At 44.7% G+C, this 20,208-nt stretch overlaps 1 protein-coding gene across 7 annotated transcripts in view; it reads right to left on the reverse strand.

Annotated features, from left to right (window-relative positions):
• The window catches only part of KANSL1L (KAT8 regulatory NSL complex subunit 1 like), a 38,194-nt gene that overhangs the window by 7,941 nt on the left and 10,045 nt on the right, over positions 1-20,208 (reverse strand). For all 7 annotated transcript variants that reach the window (XR_012802547.1, XR_012802544.1, XR_012802545.1 and 4 more), the window contains exons 4-8: positions 13,303-13,494; positions 11,095-11,207; positions 8,787-8,991; positions 1,199-1,364; positions 975-1,085 (exon numbers count right to left, since the gene is read on the reverse strand). Coding sequence is in view for 1 of the 7 variants with exons in the window: in XM_075607196.1 (XP_075463311.1) it covers positions 975-1,085; positions 1,199-1,364; positions 8,787-8,991; positions 11,095-11,207; positions 13,303-13,494 (787 nt within the window). In the remaining 6 variants the exon portion in view is untranslated. The remainder of the gene's footprint in view (positions 1-974; positions 1,086-1,198; positions 1,365-8,786; positions 8,992-11,094; positions 11,208-13,302; positions 13,495-20,208) is intronic.

Raw genomic sequence — 20,208 nt, forward strand, 5'->3', positions numbered from 1 at the left:
ATAATGGAGGAGGTGTTAGCAAAAGAGACACTGAAAGTACGATGGGAGAGGTAAGAGGAGATCCAGGATAGAGCTTTGTTACAAATACCAAGAGTATGGAGAATGTGAAGGAGAAGAGGGTGGTCCACAGTATCAAATGCTGCAGAGATCGAGTAATATTAGCATAGTGTAATGACCTCTGTCTTTGGCAGCATGAAGGTCATTAGTTATTTTAGTGAGGGTTGTTTCAGTAGAGTGAACAGTGCGGAAGCCAGATTGTAGAGTGTCTAGGAGAGAATAGGTGTTCAGAAAATGGAGCAAGCGAGAGAATACAAGACGTACAAGGAGTTTAGAGGCAAAAGGAAGGAGGGAGACAGGACGATAGTTAGAAAGACAGGTAGGGTCAAGCTTGCTGTTTTTGAGTAATGGTCTAACGGTTACATGTTTGATGGAGGTGGAAATGGTACCAGAGTAGAGGGAGGAGTTAAAAATGTGTGAACGTAGGGATTATAGTAGGAGCAAAAGGTTTTAGGAGATGGGAGGGAATGGGGTCAAGAGGACAGGTGGTAGAAGGAGAAGAGGAGATCAACAACGACACATCCTCCTTTGAGACAGTGGAAAAAGAGTCAAGGAAGGAAGGCAGGAGGAGTTAAGAAGAGGTGTAGGATGGGATGAGGATACAGATTATCATTACAATACCCTTAAAAAATACTATGCAACAGTACTCAGTAGGGTAGTGGGGTTTTGACCCCTCCCCACAGATCTTCTTTTGGGGGCGGAAGAGAAAGGATTAGATTTAGTTTCTCCCCTCAAAAACTAAAACTGAATACTAATGGCTAGTTTTACATTAAGAAAATAATCCAATAAGTAAAAGAACAGTAAAGATACATGCACAGGTATAGAGATATATTTGGACAAAGCAGAAGGTATTGTTGATTCTTTAAACCAATGACCTTTTCAGATCTTGTAACCCAAATATAACCTAACTGACATACCGTGTGATGGAGATACATCCCCCTCTTCTTTGAGTGCTGTGCTATCCACATCTCCTTTAATATCATGGTTATTCTTCAGTAATGCTTCAAAGTGCATATGAAGGGGGAGGTCTAGAAGACAAGTTAATGTTTTTTAGAGTGGAGATCTAGACCAGCAGATGGCATGCAAATAAAAATACCTTTATTTTTATATCAGGGACATAGCACAGAGCATGTCTGCTTACCAGAGGGCAAAGACAAGACAGGGTGAAAGTATGGGTCTATCTTCCAGACATTTCGGCTCATTAGCCAGGGCCTTCGCCGCTTGCCACAACTGATCCATGTGGAGCATGAGTTTGTGCGATGCAGTAACTCATCATACTGACATACAGTTTCTGGGGGTGACAGAGCCTGCAGCAAAGTGATCACAAACAACATAAGTTTAGTTTGTTAAGAAACAAGAGAAACATGTAAATTACACCAGTCTTCAGGAACACATGCGTGATGTTTCCATTGGCTAGAAAATGCCACAGTATGCACAGGAGATGAGGGTAAGCATGCATTGCTAAGGTATTGTTGAATCTTTCTGTACTTATAAAGGCACTCAAATACCAGGACAGTTAACCAACAGTAATTTAAAAAATAAAAAAGCAAGGATCTAAAACAACTACTGAGTAAAGAACAAAAAGCAAACATTGATAATGTTAAAAGCCCAGCACAGTCCAGACAGGAGTAAGCCGACAAATCGCAATTTGTTGAGATTATAGGCTAAAGCTGGTCAATTCCGGGCATTATTGAAATCCCTGCTCTCTGATTGGTTTAAATTCCGGGCATTATTCATTCAGTAATGCCCGGAATTTTTGCAGCTTGCAATGTGTTTATTTCCAGCCAATCAGCTTTTCCTTTTGTCAGAAAAGCTCTGAGACAGGGCAGGGGATTGGTCAGGAAGCAGCAGCAGCAGGCTATGACTCCTCTCCCTCCCTCCATGAACAGAGCTGACAGACTTAGTTGAGTTAAGGAGGGAGAGAGTGTGTGTGTAGCTGCAAAGTAAGTGTGTCTGCAGTGTGTGTGTAGCTGCAAAGTAAGTGGCTGCCTGCAGTTTGTTTGTGGCTGCAGTTTCTGTCTAGTGTGTGTGTGTGTGTGTGTGTGTGTGTGTGTCAGTGTGTCAGTAGCAGCTGCAGTGTGTGTCAGTAGGAGCAGCAGCAACAGCGTGTGAGTGTGTGTGTGTGTCAGTAGCAGAGTGTGTGTGTGTGTGTCAGTGTGGCAGCAGCAGCGTGTGTGTGGCTGAGTCAGTAGCAGCAGTGTGTGTGTGTGTGTGTGTGTGTCAGCAGCGTGTGTCAGTAGTAGCAGCAGCAGTGCGTGTGTGTGTGTCAATGTCAGTGTGTCAGCAGCAGCGTGTGTGGGTGTGTCAGCAGCGTGTGTGTGTCAACAGCATTGTGTGTGTGTATCAGTAGTAGCAGCAGCAGTGTGTGTGTCAATAGCAGCAGCAGCAGCAGCAGCAGCGTGTGTCAGCAGCAGTGTATGTGTGTCGAAAGCAGTGTGTGTGTCAGCAGCAGTGTGTGTGTGTGTCAGTGCGTCAGCAGCAGCAGGGTGTGTGTGTGTCAGTGTCGTGTGTCAGCAGCAGCAGTGTGTGTGTGTCAGTGTCTCAGCAGCAGCAGTGTGTGTGTTTGTGTGTCAGCAGCAGTGTGTGATGTCAACAGCAGTGTGTGTGTGTGTGTGGCAGCAGTGTGTGTGTGTGTCAGTAGCAGTGTTTGTGTGTCTCAGCAGCGTGTGTGTCAGCAGCAGCAGCAGCGTTTATGGGTGTAGCAGCAGCGTTTGTGTGTGTGCGTGCGTGTGGTGTGCTGTGTGTATAGCAGCAGCAGCAGCAGAGTTTGTGTGTAGCAGCAGATTGTGTGTGTGTAGCTGCTGTGTTGTGTGTAGAGCTGGTGTGTGTGTACACACAGAGGGGGTGGCAGTGTGTGGATATAGATAGCTGCAGTGTAAGTGTATATAGAGGTGGTTTAATGTATTTACCATTTTATTTTAATGAAAAAAATCTATATAACTATACAAAAGTGTCTATTATTTATGAAAAAAAAACTAAATTTAGCCTATAATGGTAATAATCCCCTCAGAACAGGGCATTACTGGCTTCGCCTATAGCCTTCAACTCTTCCAGCCAGGGCATTATTGGCCAGTACTGCCCTGTTCTGAGGGGATTATTACTTAAATATGCCGTATTTGCCCGTCATCTTGGAAGAATTCCTGCATGGCCAAATGTAACTAGAGCTTATACTGTGAATGCAGGAGATTGAGCTGGCAGTGACAGAGCATTCCTTGCATTCATTGTTTGCTGGAGACAGGCAGTGAAAGAAGCTTAACGCCAGTAAAGTTCACCTGCTCCAGAGCAGGCAACAGCCAGTATATTTTCAATAAATATACTGAGAACAGGGAGAGGAAGAGAGACAGATGATGGGAATTTCAGTAAGGTAGCTGGATCTTTTACCCCCACTGATGACTTTCAAAGTATTTATTTAATAGATGGACAATTAGGAGTTTAATATGACCGTATGGTTACAAGTCTGATGTAACTAAACGGCCAATTTCCCTACTGTATATGAAAGACACCAGTGTTTGGAGGTCAAGGACGATGCTGCTCATACTAGTTAATCTGCATCTAACAGATTCCCATAGTGCAGTGGTTCCCAACTAGAGACGGGCACAATTTCCGCCTAACACCAAAACGTGTTGGCTAGTTTCTTTGAGCCGCGGATTAGTCTTAAAAAGGCAGATTTGAGAGGAGGTTTGAGGCTAGGAGTTCAACGTAGTAGTGTCTCAAGTTGTGTATATGTATATATGTCTAAAACAAAACATTGGGTGGGGGAATCCCCACGAAGGAGATCCTTTGGTGGCGCACACTATGCCATAGTTTGACAATTTACATAAATAGCTTTTATTTAGAATAATTAAAATACTGGAGACATACAACTGTGCTCACAATACTCTTTCTCTGATGCAGTGGTGCGCAAACTGGGGGGCGTGCCCCCCAGGGAGGGTGCAAGATTATTCAGGGGGGGGGGGGCGCGGCGGTTGCAGGGGTCCCGCACTCTGCCCCCAAGCCATTTAAATTAATGCTGGGGGATTGCGTGTGGCTCTGCAACTTCACCTATCTTTTCTTCGGCGATGCAGCATCAAATCAAGCCGCGGGGTCATGTGACGTCATGTTGGCATGGCAACGTGACCCCGCAACATCATTTGATGCCGGGAGCTGGAGAGGAGGTAAGGGAGGGGGTCGCGAGCAGGGAGGGAAGCAGATGGGGGGGGGGGGGGGGGAGGGCGGCGCAAGCAGGAAAGATTGCGCAGCGTTGCTCTGATGGAGCATATAAAACGACTAAACGAAAACAAGGTGACATAGATCAACTACTAGAAGTGATTATAATATACAGGCTAAAAATGAGCCGCCTATGAGGATAGATAAGGCGGTCTATTAAATGACATTGACAGCAATATGATATTAGTTTTAATATAAGGTGATATATCCCCTCTCAGAGTATAATCATGAGGTTACACCCATTAGTAGAGCTTGGTATACTTTGAATGCCGGTACTTCTTGGATATCACAAAGTGATGAAAATTAGTAAGAAAGATAAGATAAAAAAGAAGGAATATAATGTACACTGACCAGACTAACAATAGTATTTGGGACCAAGGCTACGTTTCTAAAACTTCCAATGAATGAGCTCCAGATCAGAACCAACGCTAATATCATCCCAGCCCTTGTTACTAGTTTTAAATATTTGGGCATATGGTTTGACTCCCATTCAACATTTGGGTTGCACATTGATACCCTGACATCCACAACCTATGCCTAAGTCTTCAGGTCAGAAAGTGGATTGCACAGCAGATGCTAATGCCAATTATAGACTATAGAGACATAGTATATGGCTCGGCACCTCAAACCCACCTTAGCAAACTTGATATCTTCTAGAATTCAATATGCCGTTTTGTTCTCCAATGCAACTACAACACACATCACTGTGAAATGCTCAAAGAACTAGATTGGTCATCGCTTGAGTCTAGGCGCAAAGTTCATATTTCCTATCTTGCCATCAAATACTTTCTGGGTAAGCTTCCCGCCTATCTGAACAAGCTCCTCGCCCCTACCTCAGGCAGCACTTATCTGAGATCTGACTCAAAAAGACTGTTCATGGTCCCAAGGTTCAACAAAGTATCCGGCCACTCCTCCCTCTCTTACCGTGCACCACACAACTGGTACAATCTACTGGAGACTCTCACAGCCACCACCAGTTTAAGTTCTTTCAAATCTAAAGCTGTCTCACATTTTAATATGGTCTGTAACTGTTACATACGCCTATAGCATATATTATCTTTAGCTGTGCATGCAATGTCTTGTAGATAATGTAAAAACCTGTTCACTTAATGTAACTATGTATTTGTCACCATAACTCTATGCCCAGGACATACTTGAAAACGAGAGGTAACTCTCAATGTATTACTTCCTGGTAAAACATTTTATAAATAAATATATTGGCAATATTGCTCCTGTAGCAATGTGCAGGAGAGGAGATTCCCTTGCTGGTAATACAGCCAATAGACTGGCCCTGCTTTACACCTGCAGTGTGTTATACGGAGGACCAGCTGAGATGGTGTAATTATATCTCTGATCATCAGGCCTAAGGCTTTGGTCCTGCTGCGGCCGGTGGCGCGCGCGACCTCGCGCCACCAGCTGCTTGCCCCCGTTCTAGATGCCCCCGCTGGCTCCTTCCGGCGTGGCTGACTGCGTGCTGTGACGCGTAAGCCAGCCAGTGCTACAAGGAGCTTGTGATTTTGGCCAGTGTCGCGTCACGTGACATCCCAGTAGCCAATCCGATTCCCCCCTCTGCCCGATCCCCGTTCCGATTTCCTCCTTGCTCTGATTCACCCCCCCGTGTGTATTTGCCTGTGTGTGTGTGTGAATGGAGGGGAGCAGGGAAGGAGCTGCAGGTCTGTGTCCTGGTTTTTTTTGTTAACTTTTGGCCGGCTCGGGAGGAGGGAGGGGTGATGCGCGAGAGGCAGAAAATTTGTATCTCCCGCTCCCTACAGACCGCAAGTAGCGGTCAATTGCCTGTCAGCGCGCCGCCTGTCTGCAGTGCGGGCGCGCTGACTGAGGGAGCCTCGTTCAGGGTGCAGGCTTCAGAGGGAGGGCGAGCTGCCGTGGGACACAAAGTATTCAAATTGAATACTGGTTGTCAGGGTAGCAGCTGCCCTGTCTCCGAAGCCCGGAGTTGACGCTGGCCACAGTTTCAATAAACAGAAAAATCGTTTTTTGAAGCTGCAGCAGCGTCACTGGGACCTCGGCAGCCAATGAAATCATTCTTGAGAATGATTTCATGACTGCAACTTGGATCCCTAACCTCAGGTCTGTAGCCCCGCCCCCTCCCCGCCTCCTGAAAACGTCTGCTGGGGATGAACACACATCGCCCAGCAGACTGCCGCCCTCCCTCCCGAATGCCCGCCCTCCAACTCCTGCCTCTGGCACCCTGAACGAGGCCTTAGCCTTAGATATACTGTAGGCTCATAGATGTATCTTCCCCTTAATTTGACTACAATAGATGCAGTCTTTAAAGTTATATTGACAGCAATGCGATAGTCTATTGTAAAACGTAACATATATTCCTCCTCTTCAAAACCTGATCAAAAATCTGTATACTTCAGTCGAGTTAAGTATCCTCTGCTTTTATTTTCCTGATACGATCGCTCAGCGATTACATTTAGTAAGAAAAGGTAAAAGGCATATATTTGGCAGTATTGCTAATGCAGCAATAGGTAGGAGTAGAGATACCTGATATTGTTCTCTATCCCAGTAGAGGGTAAAGTGCTTTGGACAGGCACTCAGTGAGAAGTAGAGCTGAAAAGTATGCTGTGACAGTGGTGCTATCCATCAGCCGGTTTAGCTCACACGTCAAGAGCTGTTGTCCGGAATAATAGAGGTTGTGTGGGTTGTGATCCTGTTGGGTCTAACACCATATCCCATTCCTCAAAGTGTTATTGGGTTGACCAGTCTAAAGCACCTTGTGCGCTGCGGGAAGCTAGAGGAATCACTTCCTGCAGTTTGTAGAGTTTTATTTATTTTTACTTTAACTCAGTTGTGTGTTTGGCAGATGACACGGTGTATATATATTGTTGTCCCTGGCCATGGTGTGGCTATTGAATGATTCAAGTACTTAACAGTACAAAAAATGTTTTTACACCTCTCCTCCCCCTCCAACGGATTGTGGTGTGCGGATAAAATTTGGTCTAAAAAAATCACTGATTCAATCTGCAGAATGGTTTCAGACCAGTTTGCCCATTTCTATTCCCAACCTTATTTACATTGTGCACTCCCTGCTAGGAAATATTTTTTCTTCAAACAACTGATATTAAATCCGATTGTCTACTCAGACTATTGCTAACAAAATGGTTTGACCAATCCCAGGACATATATAGTATCCTGAATTTGTGGGGTGAAAACATGTTTAATAAGGCCCCAAACTCCACCTCAGTGTGTGCAGACAGCATGGGTGGTATGAAGACAAAGGGTACGAGCGCAAGATACTGTGTATTAAAACAATTCAAAGTATAAAAAAATTCAATGTACTGTCCTGTAATGGGTGCTGCAACTTGGGTGGATTCGGCCCAAATCCACTATAGAGATAACAGCAAGAGGGTCAGGTGCGCACTCGCATGCAGGTGATATATGGAATATAAACATAAACAATAAACATAGACTATGTGACGAAACGCGCAGGGCGACACTGGAAGCTTGACAAAGCTATTGGAGCAGAGGTTTGAGGAAGTTCACCGTGAACGTTTGAACCCCCAAAGGCAGTGATTTGATGTAGAGGGTTGCTGTAAAATGGCTATTCTTTGAGTTTTCTTCCTCACTACATTACCCAGGGGGGTCCCACTGCCCAGTCTGGCTTACGTGCTTGTAAGTGTTGTATGTTTTTATTACTATTTGTTATAAAGTTTTCTACATTATCCCGTTGTCCTCTCCTTTGTTTCTTCCCTGGGAGTATCCTGTCCCTCCAGTGAGAATATTTACATATTGAGGTGGTTACTCTATAACAACTGGAAAGCTTTCATTTCTCACAAAGAATGTGAGTAATATTACTATTTGTTTACTGTTAAGATTTTACTACACAACAGTATTGCACTATTTTGTCTTCTCTTTTCTTTTGGGAGTATCCTGTCCATCCAGTAGAAAATCTACATAGTGAGTTGGTTACTCTATAATAACCGAAAAGCCTATATTGCTCACATAAAATGTGAGTAATAGCATCATTTTTTACTCTCAGAAATGTATCATACTATTTTTGGTGTTCTCTGTTCTTGCTTCATTCCATATATCACCTGGGTGAGAGGGTGCATCTGACCCTCTTGCTGTTAGCATGGGTGGGATAGCTGTCGATTACTGCGGAAGATTCCAAAGTCACACCACGCAATGCTTTGCGTGGTGGATGCAAAACATGCTACTGTAACTGACAGCTATACCATCCACTTGAAGATGCAGTTTGGGACCTTCTTAAGTGGGCAGTCCTACACAAGTTCAGGAACCCACTCTACTGCCTGGGGCCCACCATTACTCTCCCCCCCCCCCCCCATCACAGTAAACTCCTTGGAGGTGCATACTCCTATGGGTCCCCGAACCCTCTGTTGGAAATTACTGCCATAGTGCCATTTTTGGTACTATTTCAGGCCCCTTCACATTCTATTCTACCAACATATATTGAATATCGCAACACATTGCAGACACAATTAATTCCCGCTACCCATAGCTAACGCTTTGTATTCACTCTGCTATACACATCTCACCAAGTGAACAGGGGGACAATCTGGGCTTGGCCTGTAGAGCTTTCGTTTGTGGAAGGCCTGCAGAGGTCTCGTCCGGGCTGAGCTGCTGGTATTACTCCTGGGAACAGAAGTGGCTCTGACACGGTTCTTCTTCCTCCTCTTTACCTGCTGCTGCTCACAAAAGCCGTTCAAGGAGAGGGATCCTTCTTCATGTAGCCTTGCAGTGCTAAAAGGGCATGAAACCGTAAGCAAGAACAATACCTGCAGAATGAGCTTTCACACGTTTTGCTACTTTACATAAGGCTTTGTGATATAGCGGGCAAGCAGGTGTGCAGTTTTCAATCAGAACAGCAAAATCTTTATTATGTATTACAGACAGGTTTAGGGCCCAAGTTATTTCTGTGTCTTTAGTTCACCACTTTGGCAACAAGGGTCTATACTCCGTGATGCTTGAACATGGGATTAGACCACGGGGGCGCAAGCTTTTTTCCCTGCGCCCCCTGCCAGCTGTCCGCCTCCCCGCGCGCCCCCCTCCCTCCTCCTCCTTACCTTGATTCCCGGCGTCTAGGTGTCATGACGTCACGTTGCCATAGCAACGTGACATCACATGACCCCGCGGCCGCGTTGCCATGGCGACGCGTCTCCAGATGCCAGCTGAATCAAGGTAAGTATTGTTTACATGGGTCCTGCAGCTCCCCCGGCACTTAATTTAAGTTCCTTCGGGAAGCGCGCGGGGCCTCTGTAAACCCTGCGCCCCGTCGGTAATCTCGCACCCCCCACAATGCGCACCGCTGGATTAGACTACACAGTGTGGGTCGCAACCTTTTTTTTAAGCAGGGGCACCCCTGAAAGATTTTTTAAAAAATCTTCTTCACCCTTGCTCTACAGACCTTACTCATTCCCTCTTCGCTTACACGCATACTCACTCACACACAAGGCCCACACTCCTTCCCTCTTTCTCCCACCTTCCCACACCTCGAACATGTCAGCTGCTCAGCGGGCACACCACATGCTGTCTGGAGCTGGAGAGGCTCCTCTCTCTTCTGTGTCAGGCTGAGAGAGGAGAGAGCCTCTCCATCTCCAGGCAGCACAAGACGCACCCACTGAGCAGCCAGCTGAGTTTATCCCCTGGGGCCGATGCACCCTCGGCAGAGGGTCATGGTCCCTGGTTGGAAAACACTGCACTAGATAGAGCTTTGCTGCTGTAGTTCTGGCCAGCTCCGCTTTTAGATCCTCTAAGGCAGGGGTGTGCAAATTTTTAAGTTCGCGCCCCCCGTCTCTGCTCCCCCTTGCCTACGCCCCCTCCATACCTACCCTCGGGCTCCACGCGTCATATGACGTCACAACGTCATGTGACTTGTTGCCATTTGACGCCGCGTTGTCATGGCGACGCATCAGGGAAGCGCCGGCTGAGAGCAGGCAAGTGAAGTTGCAGAGGCCTCGCGCCTCCCCCAGCATTTAATTTACATGCCTGGGGGAAAAGCGTGGGGGCTCTTCAACCGCGCGCCCCCCCCCCTTAGAAAATCCCGCGCCCCCCAGTTTGCGAACACCGCTGCTCTTGTTACATATTGTATAAGCAAGGATCCTTTATGTAGTTACAACCCTGAAAAGGCTTGTCTTTTTCAAGGTAAGCTTTAGAAAGCTTTTAGCTAACACACATGGTAGCCAAACAATAAATACATAGTATAGAGTGGTTCTGTGCTGATCAGCAACCTAAGAAGAAAGAAAATATATCTGTGACCGGGCTTCTGACCGTTGGAATCTACTTTTGGAAAATGGTTAGTCTGTTCGCTATGCATTTGGACCTCTGAAGATATCATAACCAAATTTTGCATGATGATCAAGGAGCAGGTTCTTCTCTGTTTGGATGTTTTCTATTTTTAAGTCTATGAGTCATTACAATTTCTTAAGCAAGTCAACCACTGGATGTTGCTGGTAGGCTATGTATCTGGCATGTGACATCATAAGGTGAGAGTTATAGCTTACACAGAAAGCAGACGAAGAAAGAATGAGAGGAAGTTGGCACAAGAGGAGAAAGTAAGAATGCTGGAGGAGGAGAGAGAGAGAGAGAGGCAGAGAGAATTGGGGACACCATAAGGTATTACATGAAAGTGATGGGAGGGAGAGAGATGACGAGGGGGGGGAGAGAAGAGGAGGAAGGAGGTTGGTTTCTTAGAATCCCCGAGCAACGCTTGGTACTTTCAGCTAGTACATCATACTGCTTCTACAAAGATAGGATTATGCCAGAACGGTGTATAGTTTGCTTCAGCAGATGTCAGAGGATCCACTATTACAATATTTGTTTTCTGCCCCCAGACAGTCAACTTACCTGGATGTGAATCCACTGGACACTCTTTTATGCCCGCAGGACTTGGCAGAGCGGGTAGGGGAGAGGCTGGTGGGGACTATCAGACTGCTGACCATTTCTGTCAGCTGAGCACTCTGCAATACAACACAGTACGTCTGGGAGGTGAAGGCACAGACTGATACAACTTGCAGCATATTCAGATACCATATTGCATTGAAATGTAAAACAAGTAATGTCTGACACTAATGTCTTCTAGCCCCTCCAAAAATCTACAGTCAATTCCACAATAAGAGTAAGGTCTCTGCTAATGGTAAATGGTTATCTGGTCAGACTCGGTGTTGGTTGATTGCCAGCAGCAGAACGCAAGGAAAATACACTACTCTCTTCCTTCTAGAAAACAATACAGGTAGTCCTCGCTATCCAACGTTTCACTTTACAACGAATGGCAGATCCAACGCTTTACAATGCAACCCTATATTTTTCGACGCCGGAATGCTTTATCCAACGCTCACCGCCACTGATTAACACGGGACTCACTTTACAACAGGTTCACTATCCAACGCTCCTTCCAGACCGGATTCCGGTGGATAGCCGAGGACCGCCTGTATCCCTTTCGCCAGTTGCAGAACAAATACCCTTTTAAAAAATTCCTCCAGACATCTGATAAAACTACGATCACCATGCTTTCTGAACCACAATACATTCCTTCTTCTAGATGAGTGAGCATTACTGCTTTAGATTTAATAAGCAGCTCCACGCTGAAAACTTAAATTAAAAAAATTAATCAGAGCAACTTGGTAGGGGGCAGGGAGGATGATTGATTTCCTGTTAATAAATAACACTGGCAAGAACTACTGCATTATATGTACAACCCGAGACAAAAATGTAAAAGCAGCATTGTATGTTTAAATGCAGATTGAATTTGGAGATTCCGCTGCCCAACACCCTGCTTCACTCCAAGATCTATACTCAGGTGGTATGATTATAATCCACAACAAGAAAAATGTACAGACGTGTGCAGCAAGGCTGCCCTGTCAGAAGTAAGATTTAGCCCTACAGTCATGGATTGAACAATGATTCAGCACTTACTTTGGAAACTTGCAGATAGTCACTAATAATTAGGGGGAAAACAATTACTTTACAGGACGGACCATATACGGTAAAATCGTAGCCTTCGTCTGCACCAACACAAACCAGGCTCATCGAGTAGTAACATGCAACAGCACTTTACATATTTGCTGCTGGCTACAGGTCCCTGTGACAGTCTGAAATATTAAATAAATAAACTTGAACACTGCCTGAATGTAGGACAATAAAAACATACCTCTATGTGACCACATCCAGCGAGTAACTATGCAAGACCCGCTGAGCTGACCATTAACAAGGTTACACCGGTATTTAGCGTGGATGGGAAACGGGTTGTTAGTCAGCTTAAAAAGGTTATTTCAAGGTTACAGCTACAAGCAAAATTGCCAACTCTGGAGTGCTTTGTTGTGCAAACAAAAAAAATACAAGTGCACACAAACAATATAGTAACACATATCAATAATTAGGAGTAAAAACAAAAAGCTATAACCAAACCCACTGCCAGAGGGCACATTTGCTAGACAAAGTGGGTGTAATAATTGTAACAAACAACTACATTACAGCAGAATGCTTCCAAACTCTGTTCTCCGAGTCTTGCACAAATCTTTAACAATATCCTAAAAACCAAGCAGCTAGAAGACATAAGACTTCGGTCACAAAGCTCTCTAGGGAGAAAAGTTATTGCCAACTGTTTTATGCAATGGTCTCTAAAGCAGGCCCTGCAAGTTGCCCGTGGGCTAGAGCTAGTCTTAGTATTTTGTAAGGCTGCTGTAAAGATGAAAGAGCAGATGTCAAACACAATTATTTTGCGATAGAAAAGAACTGGTAAGGTGGAATTCATGCTGGCTCTGAAGCAAACTACTGCCAGCCTGATAATGTCTCAGTCTGCAGCAAAGCAGTGGAAGTTAATATTTAATCTCTATGGATGATCAACAGTGACCTGACACACAGCAGTGAGCTCTCCCCACTGAGGAGGTGAAATACCTCTACGGTTCTGTGCATTACAATTATGGGGGTAATTCAATATACTCACAAGCCCTCATTCAAATCACTTTGGATTATACGGAATTACCCCCTTTGTGGCTTTTCACGTTCTTGCTACACTAGGAACAACTGTCCATGTATTTTCTGATGCTACTTTACCTGCTTCTCTATGTTTTTCAGGAGCAGGGTTGGGCTGCTCGGCGACATTTCAAAATCCTTTGGTGGGGACGGATTTGTCCCTTCAGGGGGTCTTGGGAGTTTTCCTGCTGGATTTAATAACGTGCCTGGATGTGTCAGACGTGTCTCCTGCTTATAAGTGCTTTTGGAGGGTTCCCGAAACCGCACTGTCCCCTAGGAGACAGCAATAAAACCCATCTGGTTAAGCACGGTAATCAACTGCAATTCCCCCCTACCTAACCTCCCGTACAGGATCAGAACAAAGGGGGTCCCTGGAGCTGAACCGTGTTATTTTCAGCTCTGGGAACTGCCTGGTAAAGATATTGGCGTTAGTTCAGCCAGGATGTGGCTTTAATCTCTTAATTACAAGAAAGGCTGACCACTTTAGCAGTGAAGGGGTTAATCCTAAATGATGCCAGAAAGTAATTCCTCAAAGAGGTAGCCCTTCCTAGGACAAGTGGGAACTAAGGAAAATTGCATGCTAAACAGGTTAAATATAACAGATTGACAAGTATAATTTATTTATTTTTTACAAAAAAAATAAACAAATACTTTGAAAGGTGTTCACAATATTTATTTAATGTTCTTGAGCAAGAACACTAAATGAAGTATGATGCCATGATTAGGCAAACAGTTAAGCATGATCAGCGGATATACAGGAATTTAGTAGAAGTAAATAAACATTCAATTTTTTCATAGGATCCAATTAAGTAGAATTGTTAAAGGATGGTTGAACCTTTCTTGTTTCAATCTTTTTTTATTGAGTTTTTAGAGAGATACAGATGATTACATTACATTACAGGGGGAGCATTACACTGGGAACAAACAACAGTATACTTGGCATTTTCATGTACAATAAACAACTGACATTGAGGGTTAGCTTCTATCCATATTTTGTGTAGTTGAGCGATCAGAGGAGCTATAAACCCGTTTACCCCTTTGTTTAGCGATAAAGATCTCCAGATCTGCAAATCTGAGTGAGTTTCAAAGTGGATAGAGAAAGAGAAGAAGAAAAAGATAGAGGGGAAGAAAGGGAGGGATGGGGAGAGGCGGGATGGGGATGAGGCATGGTAGAGTGGGGAGAGAAGGGAATTCCACCTCGCCCACCTCCGATCAGCTTCTTATTTTTATGGGTCTACAGTTTTTATTTTTTGAATGATCATTTTTACCTCTTACTGGTTTCTATGTTTTCCTAGCTCTGGAGCCATGGCTCCCACGTCTTGTCAAACTGTTCAGTAGCTTGTTTCAGTTGGGCTCTTAGTCTTTCTATCGACATTACTTTGTTTATTCGTTTAGTGACAGTTCTTCTGGAGGGGGTGTTCATTTTTTTCCATGCCGCAGCTATGGAACATCTTGCTGCAGTTAGGATAAAGGAGACCAGCCCCCCCATGGATGATTGGTCTTGCTGTGAGGGGCTTATCAATCAGCAAAGATTCCATATTACACTGCACAAAAATTGTTATCGGCTACTAAGGATTGAAGAGACATACTGTACAGTCTCAGAGATTTTGCATATACAAGCCAAACCGACTTAAGCTTCATACCTATATTAAGCATTTCCTGTTTGGTGGAAAAGTACAGAAATTGTATGTTATTTGTTAAAAAAGAACATACATCACTATACTGTATAATGAGAATTTCTATATACTTAAAGACCCTTAAAAACAAAAACAAATTTTAAAGTAGCCTCAGAACGCAGACCACAAGGAGTTTTGTGACTTTAGGGATGGACAGTGAGGATTCATCCACTGGTTAAAGGAGCAATCCAATTGATTTTTTTTATAACACAGGATGGAAGCAGGGGGTCTCCAGAGCTGAACTCCATTCATTTCAGCTCCAGGGACCCCAGCTTCTTACCTCCGTAGTAGATACCGGTAGCCGCTCCGGCTGACCTAGCTGGGTTTTAAAGTTTAAAGTCCCCATGCCATGTGGGCCAATGGAAAGCCGGACCTGATGATGTCACGGCTTTCTATTGGCCCGCAGGCTGCGGGAGCTTTGAAAAGCGGTCATTACGTGATCCCTGCTAGCCGAGCCGCTACCGGCACCTACTACGGAGGTAAGCATCTCTGGAAGCAGGGGGTCCCCGGAGCTGAAAATAATGGAATTCAGCTCTGGGAAACCCCTGCTTCAATCCTGTATAAAGAGACAATTTATACACACACCGTCATTTTCTTTTCCTGGAGAGTCCATCCATGGCAGTGCTCACCAATCGGTTAAGTTCCACCATTCAACCGAGATAGATTTCTGTACTACCTGTGGGAGGACCATCAATAGCCTCTCCTTTCTTCCCCAGGTAATCTCAGTGCAAAAACTGGAATATATAACTAGAAAAATGTGTATCATCTTAGATATAAACTTTGGGAGGGAATTGGTGAGCACTGCCATGGATGGACTCTCTAGGAAAAGAAGATTACGGTAAATTGGGTATCAATTTTCTATTTTTCTGGTTGTCCTCGTGGCCACCAATGTGACTTGCCAAAGCCGTATCCACATAAAAAAAAAAAGGGGTGGGGTGTGGGGTGGGGGTCCTAGAATAAAACACCATACTCCTTGACACTTAAATATTATCTTTTATTTGTGACAATTAACTGCAGGACCTTCCTGCCAAAGCATGCATCTGGTGAGGCCTGTACGCCCAAAGAATGCTTCTTAGATTGTAAGCTCTTCAGTACAGGGACTCCTTTTCCCAATGCTACTTATATGTCTGAAGCACTTATTCCGATTATGTGTTATTTGCTACTTATATTATTAGGTCACATGTATTACGGCTGTGAAGCGCTATGTACATAAATGGCGCTATATAAAGATACACATACATTATAAATATATTAATTGAAGTCCATACTGCCGTCCTGCATAATTCTGCGGGGGAAGCCTGCGTGCATTCGTTGTCGCCCATGGACCTTGTCAAATGTGCTTTTACCAGCACTGGGGAAAAAAGGAAGCAGCGCTATCCACTAAATTATAAATACTAGTGTAGGGTTAAAGATTAATGTGTGTATGGGTGAAACTCATAAGTGAAAACACACCAAATTATCACGAGGTAGTAACTGTCCCAAATGGGATAATACTTAAGTCTGGCAGCCAGAGTCCAAAGAGGGATTTTCACATCCCTCCAAACAGTAAAAAGAAGAATGTCCTTCGGCGCAGATTCAAGCAGAATTTCCAAACATAGGAGAGATACAAGGAAAAAAATATATATTAATAGACAGATTTCTGTGATTGACAATGGAATATATGAGGAAATCCCTAGAAGTCACCATATCAGGTGTGAGTCATCTATACTAGACGTAACTTTTACCTTGTTAAATCTAAGTTTACTCTGTCGTAATTTATTGACTCGTATTTGGGCAAGATCTGTATTGACGGAGTGAAAACAAAGGCTGATTTGTGAATACACCTGCCTCAATAATTGTCAATCACAGAAATCTGTCTATTAATATATTTTTTTCCTTGTATCTCTCCTATGTTTGGAAATTCTGCTTGAATCTGCGCGCTGAAGGACATTCTTCTTTTTCCTGTTTACCAGCACTGGGGCTGGAATCTTTTGAATAGTTGTTACAATTCATTAACTTATGGTAGCTTTTGAGACTGCTCGCCCTTACATTGTTCCCTTTGGAAGAATAAAACACAGTCTATTTAACTTCCTAAATCCTTCTGTTTTGGAAAGGTAGAGCTTTAAGCACCTCATTCCATTTAAAGCGTTTAGAATCCATTCTTTGTTGTTTGCCGGTTTTGGGCAAAATGAAGTAGTATTATCTCTTGGTTGAGATGGGATTTTGAAACCTTAGGTAAGAAAAGCTGTACTTGTCTCCAGACGACCGTGTCTTGGTGAAAAATAAGAAAAGGCTCTTTCATGGACAAAGTTTATAATTCACCAATCCTGCATGCCAACGTTACTGCTATCAACAGTACTGTCTTTAGTGTTAGATCCATGTCTTAAGTTTGAGAAAGTTGTTAAAAAAGGGGCATCTGTCAGAACCCTAATACCAACGGTAAATCCCAAGCAGGCACTGGGATCCTGGTTTCCAGGCTTGATTCTTTTCAAAGTTTGGAAGAATCTACTTGTAAGATCTATGGCGGGCAAATTTATCCCTATTGGTGCCGATAATGCGGACACCTGAACCTTCAGTCAGCTAGAGCTGAGCCCTTGTTCTAGACCTTCTTGAAAAAAATGCCAGAATTGCAGGAATAGGTGGTTCCAAGAAGCTTACACCTTGGCGCTCATACCACAGATGGAATTGCTGCCAGATTCTATGATATGGAAGTAGGCATCCTTTAGGCCTACTGATACAAGCAAAAATGTTCTTGAGGGATTCCATTTTGAAATTCCTTACCTTGAGCAGTTTGTTTACTCTGATTAGATCCAGAATACACCTGAAATGTTCCATTCGCCTTTTTACGTGGAACGTTGCCGAGTAGATACCTTGATATCTTTCTTGTAGCGGAACTGGTTGAATTGCACAAATTGTTAATAAGCTATTGGATGCTGCTGGTTGGTTAATGCCTGTCTGGCAAGTTTGTTTCCCGGTTATTGTGATCTTATGTACCTGTGCCTTCCAGGTATTGTTTTGAATTCCAGACAGTAAGCCTTGCAGACAACGTTGAGCACCCATGAGTTCACAATAGTTTGCTCCCAAATGTCCCAAAATTGCTGGAATTTTCCTCCAACGTGGGATGTTCGAGCTCCCCTCATCTCATGTGAACTTCCCAGCCGCTCTGTATGAGGGTACACCTCTTCTTGGCCCATGAAAAAAAGATCTCTGACCCTCACGCCAGGGCTGCTCTTGAGTAACCCCTTCTGGGGCTGTAGGCTCTCATAACTCATCTGTTAGCCCTCTCAGTCATACTTAAGTTGAGACATCAAATCTTCTCTTCCTTTCCTGTGGCAGGAATAGACTTTTGCCTCCAGAGGCTTTCTCAATGATGGAAACAAGTTTCCCGCTGAACATATGATGATCTCTGAAAGGAATTGAACACCGATTGTTCTTAGATGATGAATCCACCTGCCAAGACCTTAGCCAAAGTGCCCTTTTGGCAGCGACAGACCATGCCATAGACCTTGCTGCCAGCCCAACTGAATCCAGCAATGCTTCCGCTACAAAGTCTGCTGCCAGTTTTAGCTCAGAGAGTGCTCCAACTATCTGGGATCTTTTAACCCCGTTTTCCAGGTCCTCCTCCTCCACATTAGCAATCCATAACTTCATTGCTCGACACAGATGTTATGGCAATAGAAGGCCTGCAAGCTGCGCTAGCAGCTGTCAACAATTCCATCAACGCATTCTCCCTAGCATCTTGAAAGGAGACTGCATCCTTTACAGGCAGGGTTGTTCTTCTGGTCAACCTTGATACCTCCGCATCCACCTGAGGGAGAATTCCATGCTTCCACTTTTTCCTCAAATGGATACACTCTTGAAAATGTCCTAGTTTGGCTAATCATATCCTTCACCACATCGTGTACCAGTAAGGTTCTTGGCTTCCTGTGCAGGCTCCTGAATAGGCGATCTCTAACTTGCAAAGATTTCTCTTATTGTCTTGAGAAGTGGGTCTATAAGCTCTCAATCAAAAGTGGGCGATTCCTCTGTTGAAAGTGAATTCTCTGAAGAATCCATTTCCAGCTCCATCCAGCGGAATTGTTTGTCCTCTGAATTCTCAGAAGAGGAATCCTGCGGTCCTTCCAGGCTAGTATGTGATCTTGCCCTCTTCTGGGTCCCTTGCCGTGTCTCTTAGAGAATCCTCACAAAGTCTTTTGTTTTTCAATGCAGGCTTCTCACAAGCCGCACAATGTTTTGTTTTCCTCGTGACCTTCTTCCTAAACGTTGGTCCTATTGGTGCTCTGGCCACTGGATCCTCCTGTTGGAGCCGTGGAGTACTGACATATGAATATCCATAATTATAGCCATCTCTTTTATAAAACAAAAATCACAAAAAAGTACCATTAATATCTCACTGGGGCTGACCGTTGGACTTTAAGAACAGCACTTTTTGAATAGCTTGTATCCATGACGTATCCTGGCTAGGTCCTGACAGGCATGCAGTATTTTTAAGCAGTGCCTATATAGTTAGGTAGGCTTGCAGCAGTTACACCTTACTTGAGCAAGCCTCCCAGCGCGTGCCATCCTCAGCGCGTCCCTAAAGCTTTCCTCAGGGTAGATGTGCAGCGACAGGTTTTTGAAATGAAACTGCTTTGCTGGGACCAAATCGCTTTTTCTTGACGGAAGTAGGTTATGGAAGTGACGTCACTACTGGCAGATGAGGCCGTCTCTGCACTGGCAGAAGCAACCGTTGCAGTGCGCATGCGCAGAAGCCACCATGCATGCGCAGAACTGACTGGTGCCACTCACGTATGCGCAGGGCTGTCTGGCACCTTTCGAGTATGTTGCTGTCACGTTGTGCTCACCACAAACAAGACGAGGCCCCGGTACTGAGATGGGCGTAGTAAACAACACCAGCCACAGGCACGGGGGCCACATCCGGAGTCTAGGTTTGCCTTGACAGCCGGGTCAGGGATATAGAGATCAGAGTAGTCTTTATACTTGCCGAGTTCAACGTAGGAGATATCCGGAAAGAGCCGGCTGTCCAATAGGGACGCTTCTGCTCCTGCTCCTCTCTAATCCTGAACACGGTATTGTACCTCGACCACTCTCCACTCTCCAACCCTGACCTCGGCAAAAGTGCCTTCTACGCTTCTGCTTCGGTCACGTGGTTCCCCAGCTCACACTGCTATGGATTGCGCCGGCTGAACACACACTTCTGATGCTGCCACCACCACAGGACCACTGCTGACCTTCCTAGATGTTGCCGCCGTCTTCCTCATGGGTCTTCCTCACCTTCCGTCGCTGACAGCAGGTAAGTGATGATGTATTTTTCAGCTACTCTGACATTACT

The sequence above is a fragment of the Ascaphus truei genome, chromosome 7 (assembly GCF_040206685.1).
Source record: "Ascaphus truei isolate aAscTru1 chromosome 7, aAscTru1.hap1, whole genome shotgun sequence".
In the NCBI taxonomy this organism is placed as follows: domain Eukaryota; kingdom Metazoa; phylum Chordata; class Amphibia; order Anura; family Ascaphidae; genus Ascaphus; species Ascaphus truei.